This window comes from Scyliorhinus torazame, chromosome 1 (assembly GCF_047496885.1).
Source record: "Scyliorhinus torazame isolate Kashiwa2021f chromosome 1, sScyTor2.1, whole genome shotgun sequence".
Classification (NCBI taxonomy): Eukaryota; Metazoa; Chordata; class Chondrichthyes; order Carcharhiniformes; family Scyliorhinidae; genus Scyliorhinus; species Scyliorhinus torazame.
The window spans coordinates 145,108,609-145,132,223 of NC_092707.1; the positions used below are offsets into that span (position 1 = coordinate 145,108,609).

A 23,615-nucleotide genomic window follows, 5' to 3' on the forward strand; every position below is an offset into this window, starting at 1 on the left:
ATGCCCACACTCTCCCACCGCCCCCACATCAAATCCATTCACCCATCCCCAACCAGCACTCACATAAAAAGAACATTCCCCAAACGCAGTAAACACAGTAAACATCCCCTCCCACGACAAACCCTCAATTTGAGTCCAACTTTTCAGTCTGTATAAAGTTCCATGCCACATCAGGCGTTTCAAAATAGTGGTGCCGATCTTGGAACGTGACCCACAATCGCGCTGGCTGCAGCATCCCGAACTTCACCCCCTTCCGATGGAGCACCGCCTTGGCCCAGTTGAAGCCAGCCCTCTTCTTAGCCACCTCCGCACTCCAATCCTGGTAAATTCGAATCTCCATGTTCTCCCACCTGCTGCTCCGCTCTTTTTTGGCCCATCTCAGGACACACTGTCCACAAAGCGGTGGAACCTCACCACTACAACCCTTGGCGGCTCGTTGGCTTTGGGTCTCCTTGCCAGGACCCGATGAGCCCCATCCAGCTCCAGGGGCCTCGGGAAAGCTCCCGTGCCCATCAGCGGATTGAGCATCGTGCTCATATATGCCCCAGCATCGGGCCCCTCCACTCCTTCAGGGAGACCCAGAATCCAAAGATTCTTCCTCCTCGACCTATTCTCCAGGTCCTCGAATTTTTCCGCCCACCTCTTGTGCAGCGCCTCCACCTTCACTGCCAGGCCCAAGATCTCGTCCTCATTCTCCGAGGCTTTTTGCCGCACCTCCCGGATCGCCGCCCCTTGGGCCTTCTGGGTCTCCACCAGCTTCTCAATCGCCGCCTTCATTGGCACCAGCATTTCTGTCCTCAACTCCTCAAAGCAGCGTTTAAGAAACCCCTGCTGCTCCTGCGACCACTGCGCCCACGCTACTTGGTCTCCACCCGTCGCCATCTTGCTTTTCCTCCCTCGCACTTTTCGCTGCACCAGGATCACTTTTTTAACCGCTCCACACCTGGTCCAATCCATATAATGTCGGGGGGGGCTTGCTGTCACCTTCCCACACTGGAAGCCGTCGAGCAATTGCCGTTGGGGCCCCTCTGAAGAGCCCAAAAGTCCGTTCCCGGTGGGAGCTGCCGAACGTGCGACCTACCTAGGCATAGCCGCAACTGGAAGTCATGATTCATATTTCTTAGGCTCCCTCAGAGGTAGCACTAAATCGTATAGAGCAAAAGGTTTTAATTTCTATCCTATGCTGAGTTAACTATCTCAGCCAGATTAGCAACATTCGGTGCCCCAACTGACGCTGTGCTTATAGATTAGGAAAGAAAAGTTAATTTGTGTCCCGGCTCCTGATTAATATCCTGTAACCCTAGGGCAGCACAATGGCGCAGTGGGTTAGCCCTGCAGCCTCACGGCGCTGAGGTCCCAGGTTCGATCCCGGCTCTGGGTCACTGTCCGTGTGGAGTTTGCACAATCTCCCCGTGTTTGTGTGCGTTTCACCCCCACAACCCATAGATGTGCAGACTAGGTGGATTGGCCATGCTAAATTGACCCTTATTTGGAAAAAATTAATTGGGTACTCTAAATTTTTTTTTTTAAATATCCTGTAACCCTGTGATGTGATGCCCGTGAAGAACCTGGCAACATTCATTATCTAGACTCCCATATGGGGAGTATCCACTAGGCTGAGGTAACACTAGCCTTGGTGTGATAAAGCCAAGCAAAAGTCAACATTTTGGGAAAAGGAAGAGCAAAAAAGTGTTAATGTGAATACCAGGGCAAAATACTGTGGAAGCTGGAAATCTGAAATAAAACGATAAAATGCTGGAAATACTCAGATCAAGCAGCATCTGTGTGGAAAAGAGTTAACTGTTTAGGTCAGAACCTTTAACAGAACTAGTTGTAAATGTTTGATCTAGAAGAATGAAAATAACATAGTTATTGGACATTCCCAGGCTCAGTTTTCTACTTAATCACTGATCTATTACCTATTTCTCCTTGGCAGATGACATCATGTCTTACTACAATGATGAGCCCCGATACACTATTGAACAAATTGATCTTCTGCAGCGCCTGCGCCGATCAGGAATGACTAAGCATGAAATAATTCATGCACTTGAAACAATGGAACGGCTTGACCAGGAACAAAATGAAAAATTTGTTAGACGGCCCAACTATAGCAGCAACTATGGCAACAATGTTTCAGCATCTTCTTCAACTGCTTCTGCTGCTACACAGACTCAAAGTATAGCGCAATCACCATCACCCAGCAATAGCTATGACACTTCGCCTCCACCCTACAATGCAAGCCACACAGGGCGAGAAAGCACTGCAAATGAGAGACTTGTTGCCAGCGGAACATTGTCTCCGCGGTACCAGAACAGTGGGAGTCAGAGGTCATATAGTTTTGACACAGGAGATGATGATGCAGATTTGGAGGATAAAGTGGAGGAGTACATGAGGTAATATGGAAAGTCCATGTAGTTGCATAAGTATTCAGGATAGTTTCAGGACTTTGTACTCCCCAGCTGTTAACAGGTTATAGACTAAGTTGCATCCATCCATCATAGCTTGAATTTTGTTGCCATTTCTTGCCTAGCCTATTTTGAGGGATTGCAATACAGAAAGAGGTGTTTTACGGAACAAAAAAAGAGCCACATCTGAATTGCACCCCTTGGCCAAATTAGAATTTAGGGGCAGTGTTGATGGTGGCAGTATATTATATTCATGAACAGAACCAGCTTGGTTTGCTGGATGCAGAGAACCAGATCAGGATGCACAGTCTGACCAAATGGGAAGTTTGGGATAGTGTGGGTAATGAAAGGGAATAATAAAACAAATGGAAAAATTAATGAGAATATTCTGCTTTTTTTCAGAAGGGACAGTAATGCAGTAAAAGAAGAAATCAAAGCATTTTTAGCCAACAGACGGATTTCTCAGGCTGTAGTGGGGCAAGTCACAGGTAAGATACAAAGGGTGGAAATTGCAGGTGAGATCAGTTATTCTTTGACGTATTATCTGTGCTTTGTACTGTTATTGAAATCGTGCATAAAATTTAATTTTTTTTTAAAATTGTCTATACAAGTCTAAGGTACCTTGTTGCTAATTTCTCATTGAAGTCCCTGTACAGAGCTTTTTCAGCTTCTCTCAAGTTTATAAATAGGCCAGGGACATTAGTATAGCTTCAAATAACAGTACCCCTTTGTATTCAGACATTGAGGGTACATATGGTGTTCAGCAAGATCGTTTGTGTCAATTTTTCCTACTTAATGCAATGCTTTCCGAATTAATGAAATGCTTCTCAGGGGAACTCCCAGAAATAGAAAAATTAGCACGAATACTGTTCGTGAAGTTTTTATATATTTATATGCATTATCAGATGTCCTGTAGTTTATAGATTGACAAGTACTTGTAAATTCCTGGCTCCAGGTCAGAAGAAGGTAGTACAATATAAATGTGCTTTAAAAAGAAATGATGATTTTAGATATGAGGGCTGAAGTGTTACCGTGGGCAACAAAGTAGATGTGAGACTTATTTTTTTATCTGAGACTTGTCTACTTGTCTGGATGAGTGCAGCTCCAACAACCCTCAAGAAGCTCGACATCTTTCAGGTCAAAACAGCCCACTAGATCGGCACCCCATTTCCCACCTTCAACATTCACTCTCTCCACCACCAAAACATAGTAGCAGCAGTGTGTACAATCTACAAGATGCACTGCAGAAACTCACCAAGACTCTTTCGATAGCACCATCCAAACCTGCAACCTCTATCATCTAGAAGAATAAGGACAGCGGATGCATGTGAACACCACCACCTGAAAATGCCCCTTCAAGCCATACACCATCTGACATTGGAACCATATTGTCGTTCCTATGAAGCACCGTGGATGTTGTTATCATCCCAGTTGATATAATTGGGCAGGAAGATCCCAGAACGGATCCCTGGCTCAAAAGACTAACTTTTTTTTTAGAAAGCTTGGGAAGGACAGGGTCACAGGACTGCCAAGTAGCTATTAACAACAAGAGGGGGGGAGATTTATTAAGCATGAAAAGTTTAACAATAATTCAGGGTGTGATTTAATAGGAAAAATTCTATGTCTGGTTTTGGACGTGTTTAGCGGGGTGTTTCTCGGCGGTTGCAGCACAGAGGAACACCCCGCTATTCAACATCGCTTTGCCATTTCTTTTGGCCTCAAGGAATTTCTCTGCACCGAGGCCGAACTTCTGGAATCAAGCCCAGCACGAAAGGCTCTTCACAAATTGGGTGGCATTTTGTCTGGCTGCCCCGATTCTCACTCCCCCAACCTCCGGGAGGCCCCTGGGCCCGATCCCTGGCAGTGACAACCTGGAACACCGACCATTCCCCTACCACACTGCCAGTGCCCAGGTACCAAAGGGAGTGCTAAGGTGCCACCATGCCCTGTCTCCGACCACTCTGGGATCTCTAATAGCCTGGGGTACCCTCTCAGTTGCCATTATGACTGGCCCACGTTTGTGGAAGCCAGTAGTAAATGGCACCCTGACGAGGTCTCCCAGGCGCAGCCATTAGGTCCCGGGTGCTGGGAGAAGCCCGTGAATGTAGATTTAAATAAGCTTAATGGCTCATTTAAATATGCTGATCGACATCACGCCCAGTGAGGGAGAGATTCAGGTCACGATGTCTTGTGCGACTCGTTTAATCTGGTGTGGCGTTTAAAGTGTTGTGCGAGATTCAATGTCCTTCTCCCGACACCCAAGTTGGACGTTAAATCACGTCCACAATAATCCTTCACTCCCCTCTTAATTTCACAAATCTGCTCAGATTTCAAGGATAACACCGGTTTCAAAATATAATCTTATGCTATAATGTTCTCAGTCAACACACAGTCCTTTAAACCCGCTACCTGACTGTGGTCAGACACACTCCACTCTGAAACCAAGTGGCATATGCCACCAAAGTGAACTTCTGTGGATTTCTCCTTAAACCCCATTCCCAAATGCTTCTTTTGCCATGAGCCAACATATCTCACTATGACTTCCACACAAGTCATTCCAAACTTCACTCTCAAAAAGACACATTTTTAGAATCTTCTTTCATGCAATCTTTTGGATTGTCAGAGGCTTTTCCCCGGGGTAGAGGGGTCAATTACTAGGGGGCATAGGTTTAAGGTGAGAGGGGCAAGGTTTAGAGTAGATGTACGAGGCAAGTTTTTTACGCAGAGGGTAGTGGGTGCCTGGAACTCGCTACCGGAGGAGGTGGTGGAAAGCAGGGACGATAGTGACATTTAAGGGGCATCTTGACAAATACATGAATCGGATGGGAATAGAGGGATACGGACCCAGGAAGTGTAGAAGATTGTAGTTTAGTCGGGCAGCATGGTCGGCACGGGCTTGGAGGGCCGAAGGGCCTGTTCCTGTGCTGTACATTTCTTTGTTCTTTGCAATGCTTTCCCTTCGCTGTTCCCAACAAGGATCCGTTTCCGGGTTTTGCAACTCTCCTTTCAGTATTCTTTTGTCTTGAATGCTTTCACACAAGCTCTCCGAGATCCAGCTACTAATTTCTTCTCCATTACTTCAACTATTGCTTCACAGGCTGTAGTAAAATATCACAAAACTTAGGATTACTTCAGATATCTTTGGTGTCTTACTAGCCAACACCTTCTCAGCTCTGTCTGTGACTTCACTGAACAGTACCCTGTTCTAGTTCTAGTTTCTGTTTGTTCCTTTGACTTCAAACTTCTGGAACATCTCCCTCTAGCTTTCTAATTCCATCTGCTATGAATTCAGCCAAAACGTAAACACAAGATCAGTGGCCCCTTGTTACTAATCAATATCTCATTGTTTCTCTATCTCTTCTGCCTTTTTTTTTTGTTCCTATCTGGTGGAAGGTGATCTGGTGAGATGAGGCAAAGGGGCTGTTTAACATTTCAGGTAACACTTTCCTATGATGAATGCAAGGAAATTGCAGCCTGCAATGCTTGGTGCCCCTTCTCATCACATCCTGTCCCTTTTGTCCCCATTTCTCACATTCCTTCCTATCTAACTTTGCTTCCCTGCGATCCCCTCTCTTTACACCACCACCATCATCTCCCCTTCACCTATTCTGTTTCTAGCTCTATGAACACTTTCCAGCTTTGTGTATTGTATCGCAAGATGACCATGATTTGAATTTTGGGATTTAAGACACTAGGAAATAAACAATGCAGTAGGCATTGGTTACTCTGCATATTAACCAACAATTTTCAAAAGTTTGAAGTTGTAACCTTGAGGAAGCTAAAGTGCCTTCAGTTTCCACCACTGTTAACCCAAATAGTATGGCAGCAGGTTTGAACAGTAAAGTTACATGGATAGGATGGGTATTGAGGGATACCGCACTAGGAAGTGCTGAGGGTTTTAGCCAAGTGTGGTATCATGACCGGTACAGGTTTGGAGGTGCCGAAGGGCCTGTTTCTGTACTGTTTTGTTCTTTGATTGGCTCATCGCCCTGTCCTTCCATTCCTTGTATGTATTAAACAGCATTCAGACATGGATTCAGTGTGATTGAGAGTGTGCGCTTTGCAAGCTTCACTTGTGGTCTTGCTTCTATTTATTATTACTGTGCTTAATAAGTGGGATTGACAGCATATGAGAGTGATAATAGAATGGAAAAGTTATGTTAATAAACGGGGGGGGATGAGATCCAATTCTCGTAAGTAATGAATAACGCTCATGAATTATAGAACCCCTCCATCCTTGCCCTCAGTTCAAATTTGACCTTTTCAAGCGTCAAAAATTCCAGCAGCTCCCCCCGCCATGCCAGGGCACAGGGTGGAGAGGTTGATCTCCACCCTAACAGGATCCGCGAGGCGAAGGCTCCAACATTTGCCTCCGCCACCCATTTCCAACCCCGGCTGGTCCGACACCCTGAATATGCCTTCCCGAGTGCGTGGGTCCAGTTTCACGTGTACCACTTTAGTGATTACCCCAGAAACCTCCTTCCAGTAATCCTCCAGCTTGGGACAGGACCAAAACATATGAACGTGGTTTGCGGCGCCCCCCGCAGCATTCACACACATCGTCTACCTCCTCAGAGAACCGGCTCATCCTCGCCCTTGTAAGGTGTGCTCTATACACTACCTTCAGTTGTATCAGCCCCAACCTCGCACACGAGGTGGAGGCGTTCACTCTCCGGAGCATCTCACACCAGAACCCCTCCTCCGTACCCTCTCCCAACTCTTCCTCCTACTTTGCCTTGATCCCTTCCAGCAGCGCCTTCTCCTCTTCCAAAATAGCCCCGTAAACCGCTGATACTACCCCCTTCTGGAACATGGGATGTTTAACCATAGGGTTTGATGATAAGCTTTAATGATCGTTGTATCTTTTATGGGGAAATTGGATAAATACAGAGCAATAGAGAGAGAGCAGCGGGACTAGTTTTGGATTGCTCTAGAAAAAGAGCTGGAATAGAAACTGTGGGCTTAATAGCATCATTTTGAGATGTAAACTTGTTGGTTTTCTTGGAGAGTATGCTGCAAAGTGTATTTTGAAAAATGAAATGAAATGAAAATCGCTTATTGTCACAATAAATGAAGTTACTGTGAAAAGCCCCTAGTCGCCACATTCCGGCGCCTGTTTGGGGAGGCCGGTACGGGAATTGGACTGTGCTCCTGGCCTTGTTCTGCTTTACAAGCCCACTGTGCTAAACCAGCCCCTGACTGGTTTTGGACCTTGGAAGATTTTTTTTTATTTTACAAGAAAAGAAATAGAAATATTAACCTTGACAGCTTCAATTATTTATTATGAAATTCTCAATAACTTCTGGATTTTCTTTACCACAGGTATTAGCCAAAGCTATATATCCCAGTGGCTATTGCAGCAGGGTCTTGATATGAGTGAGCCCAAGAAGAGGGCATTTTATAGATGGTACCTTCTAGAAAAAAATAGTCCAGGTGAGCAACATTCTGATCAGGATTCTCAGAGTTAACTAATAATAATAATCACTTATTGTCACAAGTAGGCTTCAATGAAGTTACTGTGAAAAGCCCCAAAGAGTCTGAGTGAAGTAACATTTTTGAAAAAAAAATCAAATTTTCTCATTTTTCCAATAAATATCAAGTTTGATATTCTACAAACACTTGCACTTGCTAGAGGCAAGATACATTCGTACACAAGGCCCGTTCGTTACAAGTAAAAGGAATTGTGTATGTTCATGCTTTGCACTATTTTTGAATTACCCAGGAGCTTGGGGAATCAAGAGCTTCCTTCTGTGCTTTTTCCTTAGCAACCCCTTAGCCAATCGGGGCCAACTTGCCAACCTTTTCTCCTGCACTATAAATTGTTGTGATTATTCTGAATTAAGCATTCTTGTATTTGTGCTGATATGGGCAAGATGAAAAGCTTTGGCGGCATGTCTCTCTTTTTGGCAATATTTGTACAGCCATAAATTCTAAATGCATAACTGGGATAGAATTACATCTGACTCAGACTGGTTGCTGAAAATCTGCCCCTCTCTACCTCCAGTGATAGAACAATACCTGTATTCATCTGAAAGAAAAATGACATTAAGTTGTTTACTAAAGGATTAATTCCATAACTCATATGTTCATGCTCTTTGTGAGCACCGATTGAAGGATTGGGGCTATCTCTGATCTTTGCTCCATCGACCGCAGTTTCTCTCGTCTGTAGGAGTAAATGTCCTGCACAAACAGCAAACTGTAAACACCTATAGTCAAACAATCTCATCTATTCTGAGACAACAGTAGAGAGTGGTACATAGGAAACAGATGCATCCACTTAGTGTAGCCTCGCATAAAAAAATATAAATCAAATGTATTTCGGTAATTGTGTAAACAAAGTAACTTCCTGCTTCGCTATGTGTGATAAACATATTGTCAATATTTAAAAGAAGAAATTGCGGGAGCTTTGCATTTGAAGCAGTATTTTTGTTTACCAGTAATCACAGTTTATTTTGCGTTCTTTCTTCATGGTTATAATTTTATAATTTTTCCTTGTTATCTTATTCAACACTCTCCCACCCATGTGGGCAGCATTTAATTAGTATCTGTTTGTGAGGACTTGAATTTAATGTAAAGCTTAATGAAAACGCAAATAATTTTCTAATAAAATCAATATGAACACTATCCTTCATCATTACAGCTTATATTTTTACCCATTTAGGTGCTACTTTAAGTATGAGGCCTGTTTCCACCACAACAACAGAGGACCCTGAGTGGCGGTCAAATGTCAGTCCGGTGACAGGAAACTTTCGTCTCAGAAGAGGAAGTAGATTCACCTGGCGCAAAGAGTGCCTGTCTGTCATGGAAAGGTATGTAGATGGAGGGGCTTTCTCTGATATTTGCTCCATCAATCACAGTTTCTCTACACTGACTGTAGCAGTAAATGTCATGCACGAATGGCAAACTGCGAAGACCTTCTATAGTCGAGTAATGTTATCTCACTCTATTTCAAAGACTTGTTTACACCAATGCACATTTGTTTTGTGTTCCCGAAATGGAGTGAGCTGAAGGTGAAGGAAAGTAAGCTTCCCCTCCCAAGCAACAATCCTAGTACAACATTGTATATTTGGAACTATAGGTTTGGACTTAGTTATGGTAGCCCTCACTCACTCTTGCCCAGATTTCCATATGAGGATATCACAAGGAATGAAGGATTAAAGGATGGCACTACCCATTCAATCATGTAACGATGTGTGCCACTTGTCACCAAGAGAGGAAAACTAAGAGGGAAAGATTATAGAATAGTATAACTGGCCAGTATAAATTGAGCTGAAAATGGCCATAATGGATGCTGTGATCACCATGCATTTGACTGAACACACTAGCTTTCATGACACCTTGCTAATATCAGTCCTTTTGGCTCAACAACCAGATAGTCTTAATGGGATTCCATCACATTATACAGTTAACTATAAATATGCATATCATTGCTAGTATAGTTAGGGGATAGTATAGTTAGGGGCACAGACACTGTTCTCTGTGACCAAGATCGTGAGTCCCGATGGTTGTGTTGCCTGCCTGCCAGGTGCTCGGGTTCGGGATATCTCATCTGGGCTGCAGAGGAACTTGGAGTGGGAGGGTAAAGATCCAGTTGCCATGGTGCACGTAGGTACCAACGATGTAGGTAGAACAAGAATTGAGGTTCTGCTGAAGGAATATGAGCAGCTAGGGCTAAATTAAAAAGCAGAACCAAAAGTAATAATCACTGGATTACTAACTGAGCCACAAGGTAATTGGCACAGGTTCAATCAGATTAAAGAGGTAAATACATGGCTAAAGGAAATGGGTTTGAATTCATGGGACATTGGCATCAGTACAGGGGTAGGAGGGAGCTGTTCCAATGGGACGGTGTTCACCTGAATCAAGCTGAGACCAGTGTCCTGGCGAATCGCATAACTAGGGCTGTAGATAGGGCTTTAAACTAAATAGTGGGGGGGTTCAGTTGTATGGAAAATTAGAAAACCAAAGTTAAAGGAGAAGGTAAGAGTGCAGGTTAATGATGAGGATTTTAAACGAGTTAAAGGGGCCGAGGGCTCAGGAGAGGTTAGTAAAGTTTACAGAACACGTAATAGAGCAGAGCGTATAGAAAGTGGCAGGTGTCATGTGAGAGTACTTTTAAGACATGGATGTTTAAGCAATGTACCTTTAAGAAAACAGTGATGTCCGAGAGTGGGTGGGGCTGAGGTCAGGTCAGCCATTTTGCAGTTTAGTTTTGCAGGTTTTTAGTTAGAGCTGGGTGTGTGTCTGTGTTTTGCAGTGAGCTGGATCTCTGCCATGAAAGACTATCTCCGGATCATTTGGGTGATTTAAAGTAAAGCCTTTAACCTGATGTGATTTTGTTTAAAGGTGTTAAGTCTCTTGGAAGTTTGAAGGAACATTTTAAGGAATTATTTACTGTTGCAATATTTTCTGAGTTATCTTTGAAGTAAGGGGTTTTAAGAGATCCAATGTTTATTTAAGATGTTAAGTTGAGTTCATGGAATAGACAGTGTTTTGTGTTTAAAAACCCACGTGCCCATAATTGTAATCCCACACCTAGGGAAGAAGCCATGTGCTAGGAAAAGCAACAAATCCATTAAAGGGAGAGGTTGGTTGAACTCCATGATATATTTTGGAGTTCTGAAAACGCCTCGCCCATAACACAGGAATCAAACTTCAGGCACTGCCATAAAGGGGATAACTATGAGAAGGGGGGGCGGTCAATGCAGGACTGAGGGTGTTGTACCTAAATGTGCGTAGTATACAAAACAAGATACATGACCTTGTTGCACACATTGAAATTAGTGCGTATGATGTTGTGGGTGTCACAAAGACGTGGCTGCAAGGGGAATCAGGGCTGTGATCTAAATATCCAAGGTTATGATGGCCAGAGGCGGCGGGGTTGCATTGTTAGTAAGAAATGAACTTCAATCGATAGCAACAAGCTATTTTGGGTCAGAAGACATAGAATCAGAGTGGGTAGGGGCAGCACGGTGGCGCAGTGGTTAGTGCTGCTGCCTCACGGCGCCGAGGTCCCAGGTTTGATCCCGGCTCTGGGTCACTGTTCATGTGGAGTTTGCGCATTCTCCCTGTGTTTGCGTGGGTTTCGCCCCCACAACCCAAAGATGTGCAGGGTAGGTGGATTGGCCACGCTAAATTGCCCCTTAATTGGAAAAAATGAATTGGGTATTCTAAATTTATGTTTTAAAAAAAGAATCTGCGTGGGTCAAGTTGAGGAATCACAAAGGAAAAAAGACGCGGATTGGAGTTATGTACACGCCCCCTAGCAGTAGTCAAGATGTGAGGCAGAAAATAAATCAGGACATAGAAAAGGCAATGTTACAAGAATCATGGAGGACTTCAATATGCAGGTGGACTGAGAAATTCAGGGGTTGGTAGAGGATCCCAAGATAAGACATTTGTGGAATGTCTACAAGATTTGTTTTGGAGCAGCTTGTGGTAGAGACCACTAGGGGGATTTGGTGATATCTAATGAGGCAGACTTGATTAGGGAACTTAAGGTGAAGGAACCTTTATGGGGAAGTGACCATAATATGACAGAATTCACCCTGCAGTTTGAGAGGGAGAAGCTGGAATCAGATGTCATTGTTTTACAATTGAATAAAGGTAACTGCAAAGACATGAGGGACGAGCTGACCAGAGTTGAATGGAAGGGGAGCTTGGCAGTGAATAGTTGACCAGCAATGGCAGGAGTTTTGGGGGATATTCGGGAAGCACAACAGAAATTCATCCCATGGAAGAGGAAACATGCTAAGGGGAGGACAAGGCATCCATGACTGAGAAGGCAGGAGAATGGGGATGAGAAACATATTAGCCATGATTGAATGCAGAGCAGATTTGACCGGCTGAATGGCCTAATTCTGCTCCTATGTCTCATGGTCTAACATCAAACTTTATTTTCACTGGAGACTGAAGGAGGGGGTTCCTGGAAGTATACTGGCTAAAATTCCATTTCACTAACTAATGTGCATTATTCATGCCTTAGAATGGCTATTTATCAGCACAGCCAGATGAGAGCTAAATTTACTTCTCAATTGGTAATTGGTAACTGATCACACATAGAAGATAGGAGCAGGAGGATGCCATTCAGCCCTTTGAGCTTGCTTCGCCGTTCATCACGATTATGGCTGATCGTCCAATTGAATAGCTTAATCTTGTTTTCTCCCAATAACCCTTGATCCCATTCGCCGTATCTAGCCGCCTCTTGAATGTATTCAATGTCTTAGCCTTAACTACTTCCCGGGGTAATGAATTCCACAGGCTCACCACTCGTTGGATGAAAAAATGTCTTCTCATTTCTGTCATAAATGGTCTACCCCAAATCCTCAGACTAACCCCTGGTTCTGGACACACACACCACATTGAGCCTGAGCCCATAACCTCATAACTAGCTGATACTACTTAACCTTTTGAGTTGTAGTGAAACGTGATTTTGCACAACAGTGACATAAAACATTTTTATACTCTTCTGTTTACTATAGATACCAACTAACAACATATCACAGCTTGCACAAGTTCCTTATTGTACTTTGTTTGATTTCACTGTCTTACAGTTATTTTGGTGAAAATCAGTATCCAGATGAGGCAAAGCGTGAGGAAATTGCGAATGCCTGCAATACAGTCATACAGAAACCAGGTAAGTAGTCGTGGCTTGCAGTTAGTGTAAAATAATGCAACAGCTTGAGGGCAGCATGGTGGCGCAATGGTTAGCACTGCTGCCTCACATCGCTGTCCGTGTGGACTTCGCACATTCTCCGTGTGTCCGTGTGGGTCTCACCCCCACAACCCAAAAAGATGTGCAGGGTAGGTGAATTGGCCACGCTAAATTGCCCCTTAATTGAAAAAATAGAATTGGATATTCTAAATGTATTTAAAAAAGCTTGGACGAGATTTTCTCCTGCCGACTATCTGCTGTTGAATTTTCCATCCCGTCCATCACGACTCCTGCAGTGGCCGGGACTGGAATAGCCCCAGAAATTAATGACAAAAAGTCTTGCTGTAACTGGTTTCTGGCACTAAATGTTACAAACGCTGCCCAAATACAGAACGGTATTCATTATTAGTTAAAATGTGGTTGTGCTGAGCACTTGGATAGCACTTAAATTTCAAACTTTACATATTTTCAAATGGTGATGAACAAATGATTGGAAGAGTTATAAAATGGGACTTCTGGTGGCGGCCATGGAATGAGCGGTCGCAAATTTGGCAGCTCTCACTCGAGGCAATTTTTTCGGTCCCTTTCCCTGGTTACCGGGCGGATGTTTTGAAGGAAAAGAGTGCAGGGTGGTGGAGGAAGATTATTCTCCACTAGTGAATAGATTTGTAGACCAGAAGTGGGTTTAGAAGAAAGGAGCTGCAAGAGCAAACAACTCTTCGTGCGACACGGGGAAAGATGGCGGAGAGCAGGGGGTAGGCCCTACCAGCCCAATGGTCAACGGAGCACTTGGTGGATTTTCTGATCGAAAAGTTCAGTCAGCAGTGGAGGGAGGCTCTGGAGGACCCGGCAAAGGTGGTAGACCCGCTGAGAGATGATTTGGATTTTGTTTATTGTCACGCGTACCGAGGTACAGTGAAAAGTATTTTTCTGCGAGCAGCTCAACAGATCATTAAGTACATGAAAAGAAAAGGAAATAAAAGAAAATACATAATAGGGCAACACAAGGTACACAATGTAACTACATAACACCAGCATCGGGTGAAGCACACGGCGGTGTAGTGTTAATGAGGTCAGTCCATAAGAGGGTCATTTGGGAGTCTGGTAACAGCGGGGAAGAAGCTGTTTTTAAGTCTGTTCGTCCGTGTTCTCAGACTTTTGTATCGCCTGACCGATGGAAGAAGTTGGAAGTGAGAGGGGTCTTTGATTATGCTGCCCGCTTTCCCCAGGCAGTGGGAGGTGTAGATGGAGTCAATGGATGGGAGGCAGGTTCGTGTGATGCACTGGGCTGTGTTCACGACTCTCTGAAGTTTCTTGCGGTCCTGGGCCAAGCAGTTGCCATACCAGGCTGTGATGCAGCCAGATAAGAAGTTTTCTATGGTGCATCTGTAAATGTTGGTAAGAGTTAATGTGGACATGCTGAATTTCTTTAGTTTCCTGAGGAAGCATAGATGCTGTTGTGTTTTCTTGGTGGTAGCGAATGGGGATCGACCGTGTGAGCTGAGGCTGGAGACCCACAGCCAGGCGATCCAGATGATGGAGGAGGCGGTGGGGGAGCATGAGGAGCAGCTTACCTTGTTGGTGGCAGAGATTGGGATGATGCAGGAGACCCAGAAGCGGCTTAAGGGGAAGGTGGAGGATTTTGAGAACTGCTCCCGAAGGCATAATTTTAGAACCAGGGATATGCCAGAGTGCATCGAGGGAGTGGACACAGGCACGTATGTAGCCAAAATGCTGGAGAAGCTGTTGGGGGAGGGAGCCTTGACCTGGAGGTTGATCGGGCGCACATGGGGCTGATGAGGAAGCCGGAGGCGAACGAGCCGCCAAGGGTGATGGTGGTGAAGTTATACTGATTCCTGGATAAGGAAAAGATATTGAGGTGGGCCAGACAGATGAGGCGATATACCTGGGACGATAATGAGCTCCAGATATGAACAGGCTAAGAGGGGAGCGGGTTTCAACTGATTTAAGACTGCCCTCTTTAAGACCAGGGTGGCATGTGGTGCAGTGGTAGCACTGGGACTGTGGTGCTGCGGACCTGGATTCGAATCCCGGCCCTGGGTCACTGTCCGTGTGGAGTTTGCACATTCTCCCCATGTCTGCGTGGGTTTCACCCCCACAACCCAAAGATGTGCTGGTCAGGTGAATTGGCCTCGCTAAAAAATTGACCCTTAATTGGAAAAAAATAAAATAATTGGCTACTCTAAATATTTTTTTTAAAAAGAACGGGGTGAAGTTCGGGAAGTTGTACCCGGCCCACCTCTGGTTGACCCACAATGGTCGTGAGTACTACTTTGGAGCACCGGAAGAGGCAGTGGAGTTTGTGAGAGACAATGGACTGGCAGGAGAGGGAGGACATTGAACTCTGGAGGAGGTGTGAGGGAATGTTTGTTCTCTCTGCCCCCCTTTTTGTATTTTTGGCGGTTTTTTTTGCTTTGTTTCTTTTGGGGGGATGGTCAGGGGAGAACCTCTTTTCACTCGGGTCGTTTTTCTTTCTTGTGGGGTTCTTTGGTGGGATTCTGGCGGATCGTGCTGGGTGAGCGCACCTTTTTTCTCATTGTTATTGTTGTTTATATTGTTGGGAGGGAACAACAATAACAATATTGTTGGGAGGGGGGAACCAGGCTGATCGCATGGAATGTGAGAAGGCTGAACTTGCACTATTGGGGACTTTAAAGGTGGATAGAATCATAGAATTTACAGTGCAGAAGGAGGCCATTCGGCCCATCGAGTCTGCACTGGCTCTTGGAAAGAACACTCTACCTAAGCCCACACCTCCACCCCAACCCAGTAACCCCACCTCACCTTTTTGGACACTAAGGTGCAATTTAGCATTGCCAATCCACCTAACCTTCACATCTTTGGCATGTGGATGCGGATGTGGCATTTTTACAGGAAATGCACTTGAAGATCAGGGAGCAGACTAAGCTAAGTAATGGGTGGATAAGCCAGGTCTTTCACTCAGGATTAGATATGAAGATGCGGGGGGGTGGTAGTGCAGATAAATAAGCGGGTAGCGTTTGAGGTGGGGAACATAGTGGCAGACCCCAGGGGGAAGGTTTATGAAGGTGAATGGGAAATTGGAGGGTATGCCAGTGGGGGATGTCAGTGGTGTTGGTGAATGTGTATGCCCCAAATTGGGAGGATGTCGAATTCATGAGGCTGGGAAGATCCCAGACCTGGAATCACACCGGCTGATAATGGGTTGTAGGGGGGATTTGAATATGGTTATTGAGCTGAAATTGGACCGGTTGAATCCACGGTCAGAGAGGATATTGGTAGTGGGGAGGGAGCTGAAAGGGTTTATGGAGCGCGTGGGGGGGTGGACCCATGGAGGTTTGTAAGGCAGAGGGTGAAGGAATTTGCGTACTTCTCCCATGTGCACAGGGTGTACTCCCGGATCGATTACTTCATGGTGGATAAGACTCTGCTGGCGGGTGGACGGGGGAGGGGCCGCAGTGGAGATTAGACATGGGGTTGTCTGCGGATGCGGTAGTGTGTGAGTAGGTGAGGGACTCTATTCGGGGGTATGTGGAGCTGAATGATACAGGTGAGGTTTCGGACGGCATGCTATTGGAGGCGTTTAAGGCAGTGGTTAGGAGGAGTTTGTATCGATACGGGAACATATGGAGAAGACGGAGTGGGCAGAGATGGCTAGGCTAGTGGATGTGATCCTGCAGGTGGATTATTTGGAGGCCCCGGAAGCTGGGTAGTTGAAAGAACGGCAGAAGGTACTTCCAGTGGCGGCCATGGAGTGAGTGGTCGCACATTTGGTGGCTCCCGCTGGTGGTGGTTTTTTCGGACCTTTTCCCCGGTTAGCAGGTGGATGTGAGGCGGACAAATGGTGCAGGAGAGTGAATGGAAGAGATTGACCCTCTGGTCTATGGAACTGAGGGCCAGAAGCGGTCGAAAAAGAGGGAATCAGTCGGTTGGAGCTGGTGCGGCTCCTGCGACGCATGTAGAGATGGCGGAGGGGCAGGGAGTGGCCCTGCCGGCTCAGTGGTCAACGGACTAGCTGGTGAGCCTCCTGAATGAGAAGTTCGCCCAGCTACGTAAGAAGAGTCTGGAGGACCTGATCCGGGCGGTGGATTCGATCAATGCAGTGGTCGACTGTGTGGAAACAAAGCTGGCGGCCCGGGGTCAGGCGATCCAGAAGGAGGAGGAGGTGGCGGGGGAACACGAGGAGCTGTTTGATGTGGGACCAGCAGAGGCGGCTCCAGGAAAAGGTTGAAGACCTGGAGAACCAGTCACGCAGGCAGAACATAAGAATCGTGGGCCAGCCGGAGGGGAGTGAAGGAGCCGATGATGGCGCATATGTGGGGAGGATGCTGGAGGAGCTGCTAGGAGAGGGTGCATTTGCACGGCCTCTGGAGGTGGACCGAGCGCACAGGACGCTAATGAGGAAGCCCCGTAGGAACGACCTGCCGAGGGCGATGGTGGTGTGGTTGCACCGGTTCCTGGACAAGGAGCAAATCATGAGGTGGGCCTGGCAGACGAGGCACTGCGCCTGAGAGCGCAGTGAAATCTGAGTGTATCAGGACCTGGGTGCAGAACTAGCCAAGCGGAGAGCGAGCTACAAGGTCAAGGCGGCCCTCTACAAGAAGGGGGTGAGGTTTGGGCTACTGTACCCGACACGTCGGTGGGTGACCTACGAAGGCCGGGAATTGTACTTTGGATTGGCGGAGGAGGTGGTAGACAATGGACTGGCAGGAGAAGGATGACTTTGAACTTTGGTGGAGGTGCTGTGATGCTGCTGTTAACTTGTGTTTGGGGCCATTTCTTTTTCTTTTCGGCATCAGGTTTGCTCTTTGTTCGTTGTTAGAGGATGGGAGGTTGGTCTCTTTATTTGGGCTTGGGGAGGGAGTATTTTGGTTTGTTTGCACTAATGTTCGAGCCTGGAGTGGGGTGGGGGGGACAATCAGTCAGGGGTAGGATGCTAGACCCCATGGGGGGGGGGAGGGGGAGAATGTACGTCTGACAGGGTAAGGGCTTTTAAAGTTTTTGGGGAGGAGGATCAATGATGGTGGGCGCCTGAGGTCGGGACAGGGGCCAGAAGTCAGGACAGGGGCCAGAGGCTGGCCCAAGAGGGACTATAGTTGATCGGCGGGGTGGGGGGCAGTGTGCCCCGCGACCAGGCTGGTCACATGGAACGTCTGAGGATTGAATGGGCCAGTCAAGAAGGCCTGTGTGTTTGCACACTTAAAGCGATTGAAGGCGGATGTGGCCATGCTACAAGAGACTCACCTGAGGGTGGGGAACCAGATTAGGCTGAGGAAGGGTTGGGTTGGGCAAGTATTTTATTCGGGATTGGACTTTAAAACAAAGGGAGTGGCAATTTTGGTCAATAAGCCATGGGAAATATAGTGGCTGACTCTGGGGGAAGGTATGTTATGGTAAATGGGAAAATGGAGGGGATGCCGGAGTTATTGGTAAATATCTATGCCCCGAAGTGGGACAATGTGGAATTTGAGGCGGGTGCTAAGGAGGATTCCTGACCTGGACATGTCCAAAACTGAAGGGATTCTGGCAGGATTTTGCAGAAGTAATGCCCGAGGTGTTGAGGGTGAAGGTTGTCCAGAAGTGGTGATTTTTGGAGTGTCGGAAGACCCGGGAGTCCAGGGGTTGAGAGAGGCCGATGTCTTGGTGTTTGCCTCCCTGGTAGCCCGGAGACGGATCTTGCTGGAATGGAAGGACTTGGGGCCGCCGAGCCCGGGGGTGTGGGTGAGTGACCTCGCAGAATTCCTTAGATTGGAAAAGATCAAGTTAGCCTTGAGAGGGACTGTGGAGGGGTTTGCCCGGAGATGGAAACCACTTATCGACTTCTTCAAGGATAGTTAAGACGTCAGCAGGGGGAGGGGGGACTCTGGGTTAAAAAAGGAGGTGGCGGGGGGAATGGCAGGGAGTTAGTTATTTATTTGTTATGTGATTTCCTCTTTGTTCTCATTTTGGTTTTGGTTGTGTTTGATGTGTGTATAGAAAAAAATGCCTTAATAGGAACATTTTTTTAAAAAGGAAGAGTTATAAAATGAGCTGAGTGTATCGGGAACAATGTTGTTAAATCTACATAATTACTAAGCAGCCAGGATCTTAACTGAAACTACACAAAAAGTAGTGAACTCCCAACACCAAAGCTGCAATCCAAGAGCTTTAATCCTTGAGTTGTTAAAAAAATTCTCTGTTGATCATTCTCAATATTACAATCTCAAACACATAGTATAGAGTACAATGAGCGTTGAATGAAAAGTGAGCAGTCGTTTAAAATCTGATGTATTGGGGGAATTAAGAACAAGAAAGCCTGGTCAAGACTTTCAATCAAGCTGCCATCCTCAATTCCCCAATACAATAACTTTTAAATGGCTGCCCATTGAGAACAGGAAGAACTGTCAATCAACCTGCCAACTGCTATTCCCACTACATCACTGACCAATACAAACTCATTCTCGTTCTGTTGCAAGTTAAACCTCTTCCTTTTAAAAAAAATTCTTTGTAACTTTCATGAATTCAAACATTGGCGCTCCACCATTAAAGTAGAGATGTTCCCAAAGCAAACTGTAGGTTCAGCACCTCATCTTCTGATTGGGCCGTCGCAGCCCTTGGGATTCAATATTAAGTTCAACAGCTTTAGACTGTGAGCTCTGCCTCCATCTTTTCTTTTATAAATTTAAGAGTACCCAATTCTTTTGTTTTCCCAATTAAGGGGCATTTTAGTGTGCCCAATCCACCTACCATAAAGATCTTTGTGTTTGTGGGGGTGGTACCCACGCAGATACGGGGATAATGTGCAAACTCCACAAGGACAGTGACCTGGGGCCGGACTCAAACCCGGGTCCTCGGCGCCGTGAGACAGCAGTGCTAATCACTGTGCCGCCCCTCTCTCCATCTTGACCACTTTTTAATACAAAACATTTTTTTATCCCAATGCGTCCACCCCTCAAGACACACACAGGGCAATCTGTCATTTATTCAAGTTTTGTTTTCACTGAGTACTGACTTTTGTTCTAGTGATATGTTCTGCTGCCTTACCTTTATGCCACTGCCAGCACGTTCTATAGTCCTTCACACTGCCATTAACACTTCCTCTGAGGATGACACAGTAGTGCAGTGGTTAGCACTGCTGCCTCACGGCGCCGAGGACCCGGGTTCAATCCCGGCCCCGGGTCGCTGTCCATGAGGAGTTTGCACATTCTCCTCGTGTCGTCTTGGGTCTCGCCCTCACAACCCAAAGATATACAGGGTAGGTGGATTGGCCATGCTAAATTGCCTCTTAATTGTAAAAAAAAAGAATTGGGTACTTCAAATTTATTTTAAAAATACACTTCCTCTGTTTTGTGCCCTACATATCTTTGTACAATCTCTCCTAGTTCCCACCTATCACTTAGCTATTTTGCTCCACTTTGCTCCCTCTCTTATACAGATATAATCCATCACATTTCTCCCTCTCTTTAGCTCTGAAGAAGAGTCATTTGGACTGGAAACGTTAAATCTGTTTCTCTCTCCACAGAGCTACCAGACCTGCTGAGGTTTTCCGCCAATTTCTGTTTTCATATTGTAAGAGAAAGATGTTCGCTGGAAAGTTGCAGTGGTTAAGAATTGTGGTACCAGATAATTGTACTAAATGTATATATGTATGATTGTTATTTAAGTTTAGTAAATTTTCCTGTCTGTTATTTACTCCTACCAGGTAAAAAGTTATCAGAGTTTGAGCGCGTTACCCCCCTGAAAGTGTACAACTGGTTTGCGAATCGTCGGAAGGAGATGAAGAGAAGGGCAAACATAGGTAAGGCCATTGAAATCTCTGCAGGAATTTTAAAAAATTTACGGGCTTTCAAATACTTGCTTCACCACTACAATGTGGTAAATTTGAATGCAAAGTTGTTTTGTATTCAGTCTTTTGTCTCCGCTAAATCCAGCAGTTCTCCACTGACCTCTAGATGAAACACCATACAGTCAAGAATCAGACACATATTCAGCCCACATAATGCTGAAAACATGACTGCATTAATCAAATGTGGGGTAGGTTGGATGCCATTCTGTCTGTAGCTGATTATCCTGCTAAAGGACACCACATGGCAGAAAGTGTTTCTGCTTGGCAGTACATTCATTTTTGTGAACCTTTTAAAGTGAGTAAATGATGAATTATTTATTTCTTAACTTAAATAGATTTGAGCTCCCTATTAGCAAAAGTAAAATAAAGTCGGCATAATCCCAGATGACCATAGGCTGCTTTGAGGGGGAGAGGTGACTGGTGGTGATTTTTACCTGAGGATCAACCCACCTCGGGCGAGGGGCACGGTTGAGAAGGCGAGGCCTTCATGAATAACCTCAGCCGGTACAGGAATTGAACCCACGCTGTTGGCCTCGCTCTGCATCAAATACCAGCTGTCCAGTCAACTGAGCTAAACCGGCCCTCTCCCTAATAATACAATTGAGTGAGACATACTGAATAGAAAGTGCCAGCTTCCATCTTCACTGTACCCAGCCAAAGCAAAAGTAAGGTCCAGTGATTGGTCTCTTTGACCTTGGGCTAGGGAGAAAAATAACATTCACAGCTTCTCCTCATGATTGCTGTCAAATGACCCCAGCTGGAGAACATACTCGGTTGTATGGAATTGGGCTTGCTTTTAAAATATACATAATGTAGGTTGTTTTAAGTTTAGTTAGTTTCTGATCAATCTTCTTTTCAAAGAAGCAGCAATCCTGGAGAGCCATGGGATTGATGTTCAGAGTCCTGGTGGACATTCCAATAGTGACGACATCGAGGGCAATGACTACTGTGAGCAAGTGAGTCACGACTATTAGAGGTTAGAACTACAAAAGTTACTTCTTTGAATCTCCTTATTTTTCTCGAACAGGTGTGTAGAATAACTGTATATGTTATAAACTTAGACTAGAAGTTGGTAATAAATCCGATGTCATCGAACAGCTATTTGTCAGTTGACAGACTAAAGATTTTTCACTGTAGACAATTTAAGATTAGGTCTAAATCATTCATTTGTTGGTAGGTGCATAAGTTCTTCAAATTGCCACTACAACATTCTGAAAGGCAACTTCACTGTACTGTTATGGTTCATGTTGTGCATTAAAGCCATGAAGGAACCCAGTTCACAAAGATGCTGGCACATATGACATGGCAATGAGGGAAGAGGGACTTCTGGAGGGCATTTAAAGGAAGAAACAAGAACGTAGACCAGTTTTTTCGCAAACTTGAAATAATTTGATTGTAGTGAGAATATATATATTTTTTAAATAAAAATGCAGGGCAACATGCACTTCTAAAAGCCCATGGTGACATACAGTGGAAAAATGGCAACTTCCAGAGCACAACGAGACTTGGCCATGAGCTTAAGATTCCTGCTTTTGATCACAGCTCGTGAATCTTTCTTGTAAGTGAATGAAAAGTGCAGATGGGATCTGCCAGATATATGATGCCTTCATGATAAAATAGCCATCCAACCCTTTTGCCGAGGTATATCTTGTCCATAAAAAGTAGGACAAACCCAATCCAGCCAATTACTGCCCCATCAGCATATTCCCACTCATCAGCAAAAGTGACGGAATGAGTCATCAATAGTGCTATTACGTTGCACTTCTCACCAACTACCAGCTCATTAAAGCACAATCTAGGTTCTGAGAGGTCCACTCAGCTCCAGATGTCATTACAGCTTCAGTTCAAACATGGGACATCAGTGCTGTATTCGAGGCAGACATAGACATGGCCTTGACATAGAGTCAGCATCTCACAGAATATGATACCAAGGAGCCACGAAAATTTGAAATCATTGGGTTTTAGGGAACAAAAGCGCTAGTTTCTAAAATACCTGACATAAGGGAAGCTGGTTGTGGTTGTTGAAGGTTAATCGTAATCATAACCTTTATTAGTGTCACAAGTAGGCTTACATTAACACTGCAATGAAGTTACTGTGAAAATCCCCTCGTCGCCACACTACGGCACCTGTTCGGGTACACTGAGGGAGAATTCAAATGTCCAATTCACCTAACAAGCACGTCTTTCGGGACTTGTGGGAGGAAACTGGAGCGCCCGGAGGAAACCCATGCAGACACAGGGAGAACGTGCAGACTCCGCACAGACATTGACCCAAGCCGGGAATTGAACCCGGGTCCCTGCTGCTGTGAAGCAACAGTGCTAACCACTGTCTACCATGTCTTGTCACTGAAGGGATGTCTCAAAGCAGCATCCCAGGCCAAGCTACCTTCAGCTGATTCATAGAATCCATAGAATCCCCTACAGTGCGAAGGAGGCCCGCCAGCCCATCGAGTCTGCACCCTGCAAAAGAGCACCCTAGGCCCATTCCCCCCCCCCATCCCCACAATCCCACCCAGCCTGCACATCTTTGGACAATAAGGGGCAATTTTGTATGGCCAATCCACCTAACCTATACATCTTTGGACTGTGGGAGGAAACTGGAGACTTGGAGAATGTGCAAACTCCTGACAGACAGTCACCCAAGGCAGGAATTGAATCCGAGTCCCTGGTGCTCTTAGTCAGCAGTGCAAACCACTTTGCCACTGTGCATAGTTTTCAACACCATCAGCAA

At 45.5% G+C, this 23,615-nt stretch overlaps 1 protein-coding gene across 11 annotated transcripts in view; it reads left to right on the forward strand.

Annotated features, from left to right (window-relative positions):
- Window positions 1-23,615, forward strand: part of LOC140413952 (homeobox-containing protein 1-like) — a 167,321-nt gene that overhangs the window by 92,913 nt on the left and 50,793 nt on the right. For 5 of the 11 annotated variants that reach the window (XM_072500949.1, XM_072500947.1, XM_072500946.1 and 2 more), the window contains exons 3-9: window positions 1,937-2,393; window positions 2,808-2,893; window positions 7,728-7,838; window positions 9,067-9,214; window positions 12,959-13,041; window positions 20,741-20,836; window positions 21,746-21,840. In XM_072500949.1, coding sequence (XP_072357050.1) covers window positions 1,945-2,393; window positions 2,808-2,893; window positions 7,728-7,838; window positions 9,067-9,214; window positions 12,959-13,041; window positions 20,741-20,836; window positions 21,746-21,840 — 1,068 coding nt within the window. In that variant the 5' untranslated portion in view covers window positions 1,937-1,944. Of the gene's footprint in view, window positions 1-1,936; window positions 2,394-2,807; window positions 2,894-7,727; window positions 7,839-9,066; window positions 9,215-12,958; window positions 13,042-20,740; window positions 20,837-21,745; window positions 21,861-23,615 lie in introns of all 11 variants that reach the window. The other 6 variants (XM_072500948.1, XM_072500945.1, XM_072500954.1 and 3 more) reach the window with 3 other exon arrangements.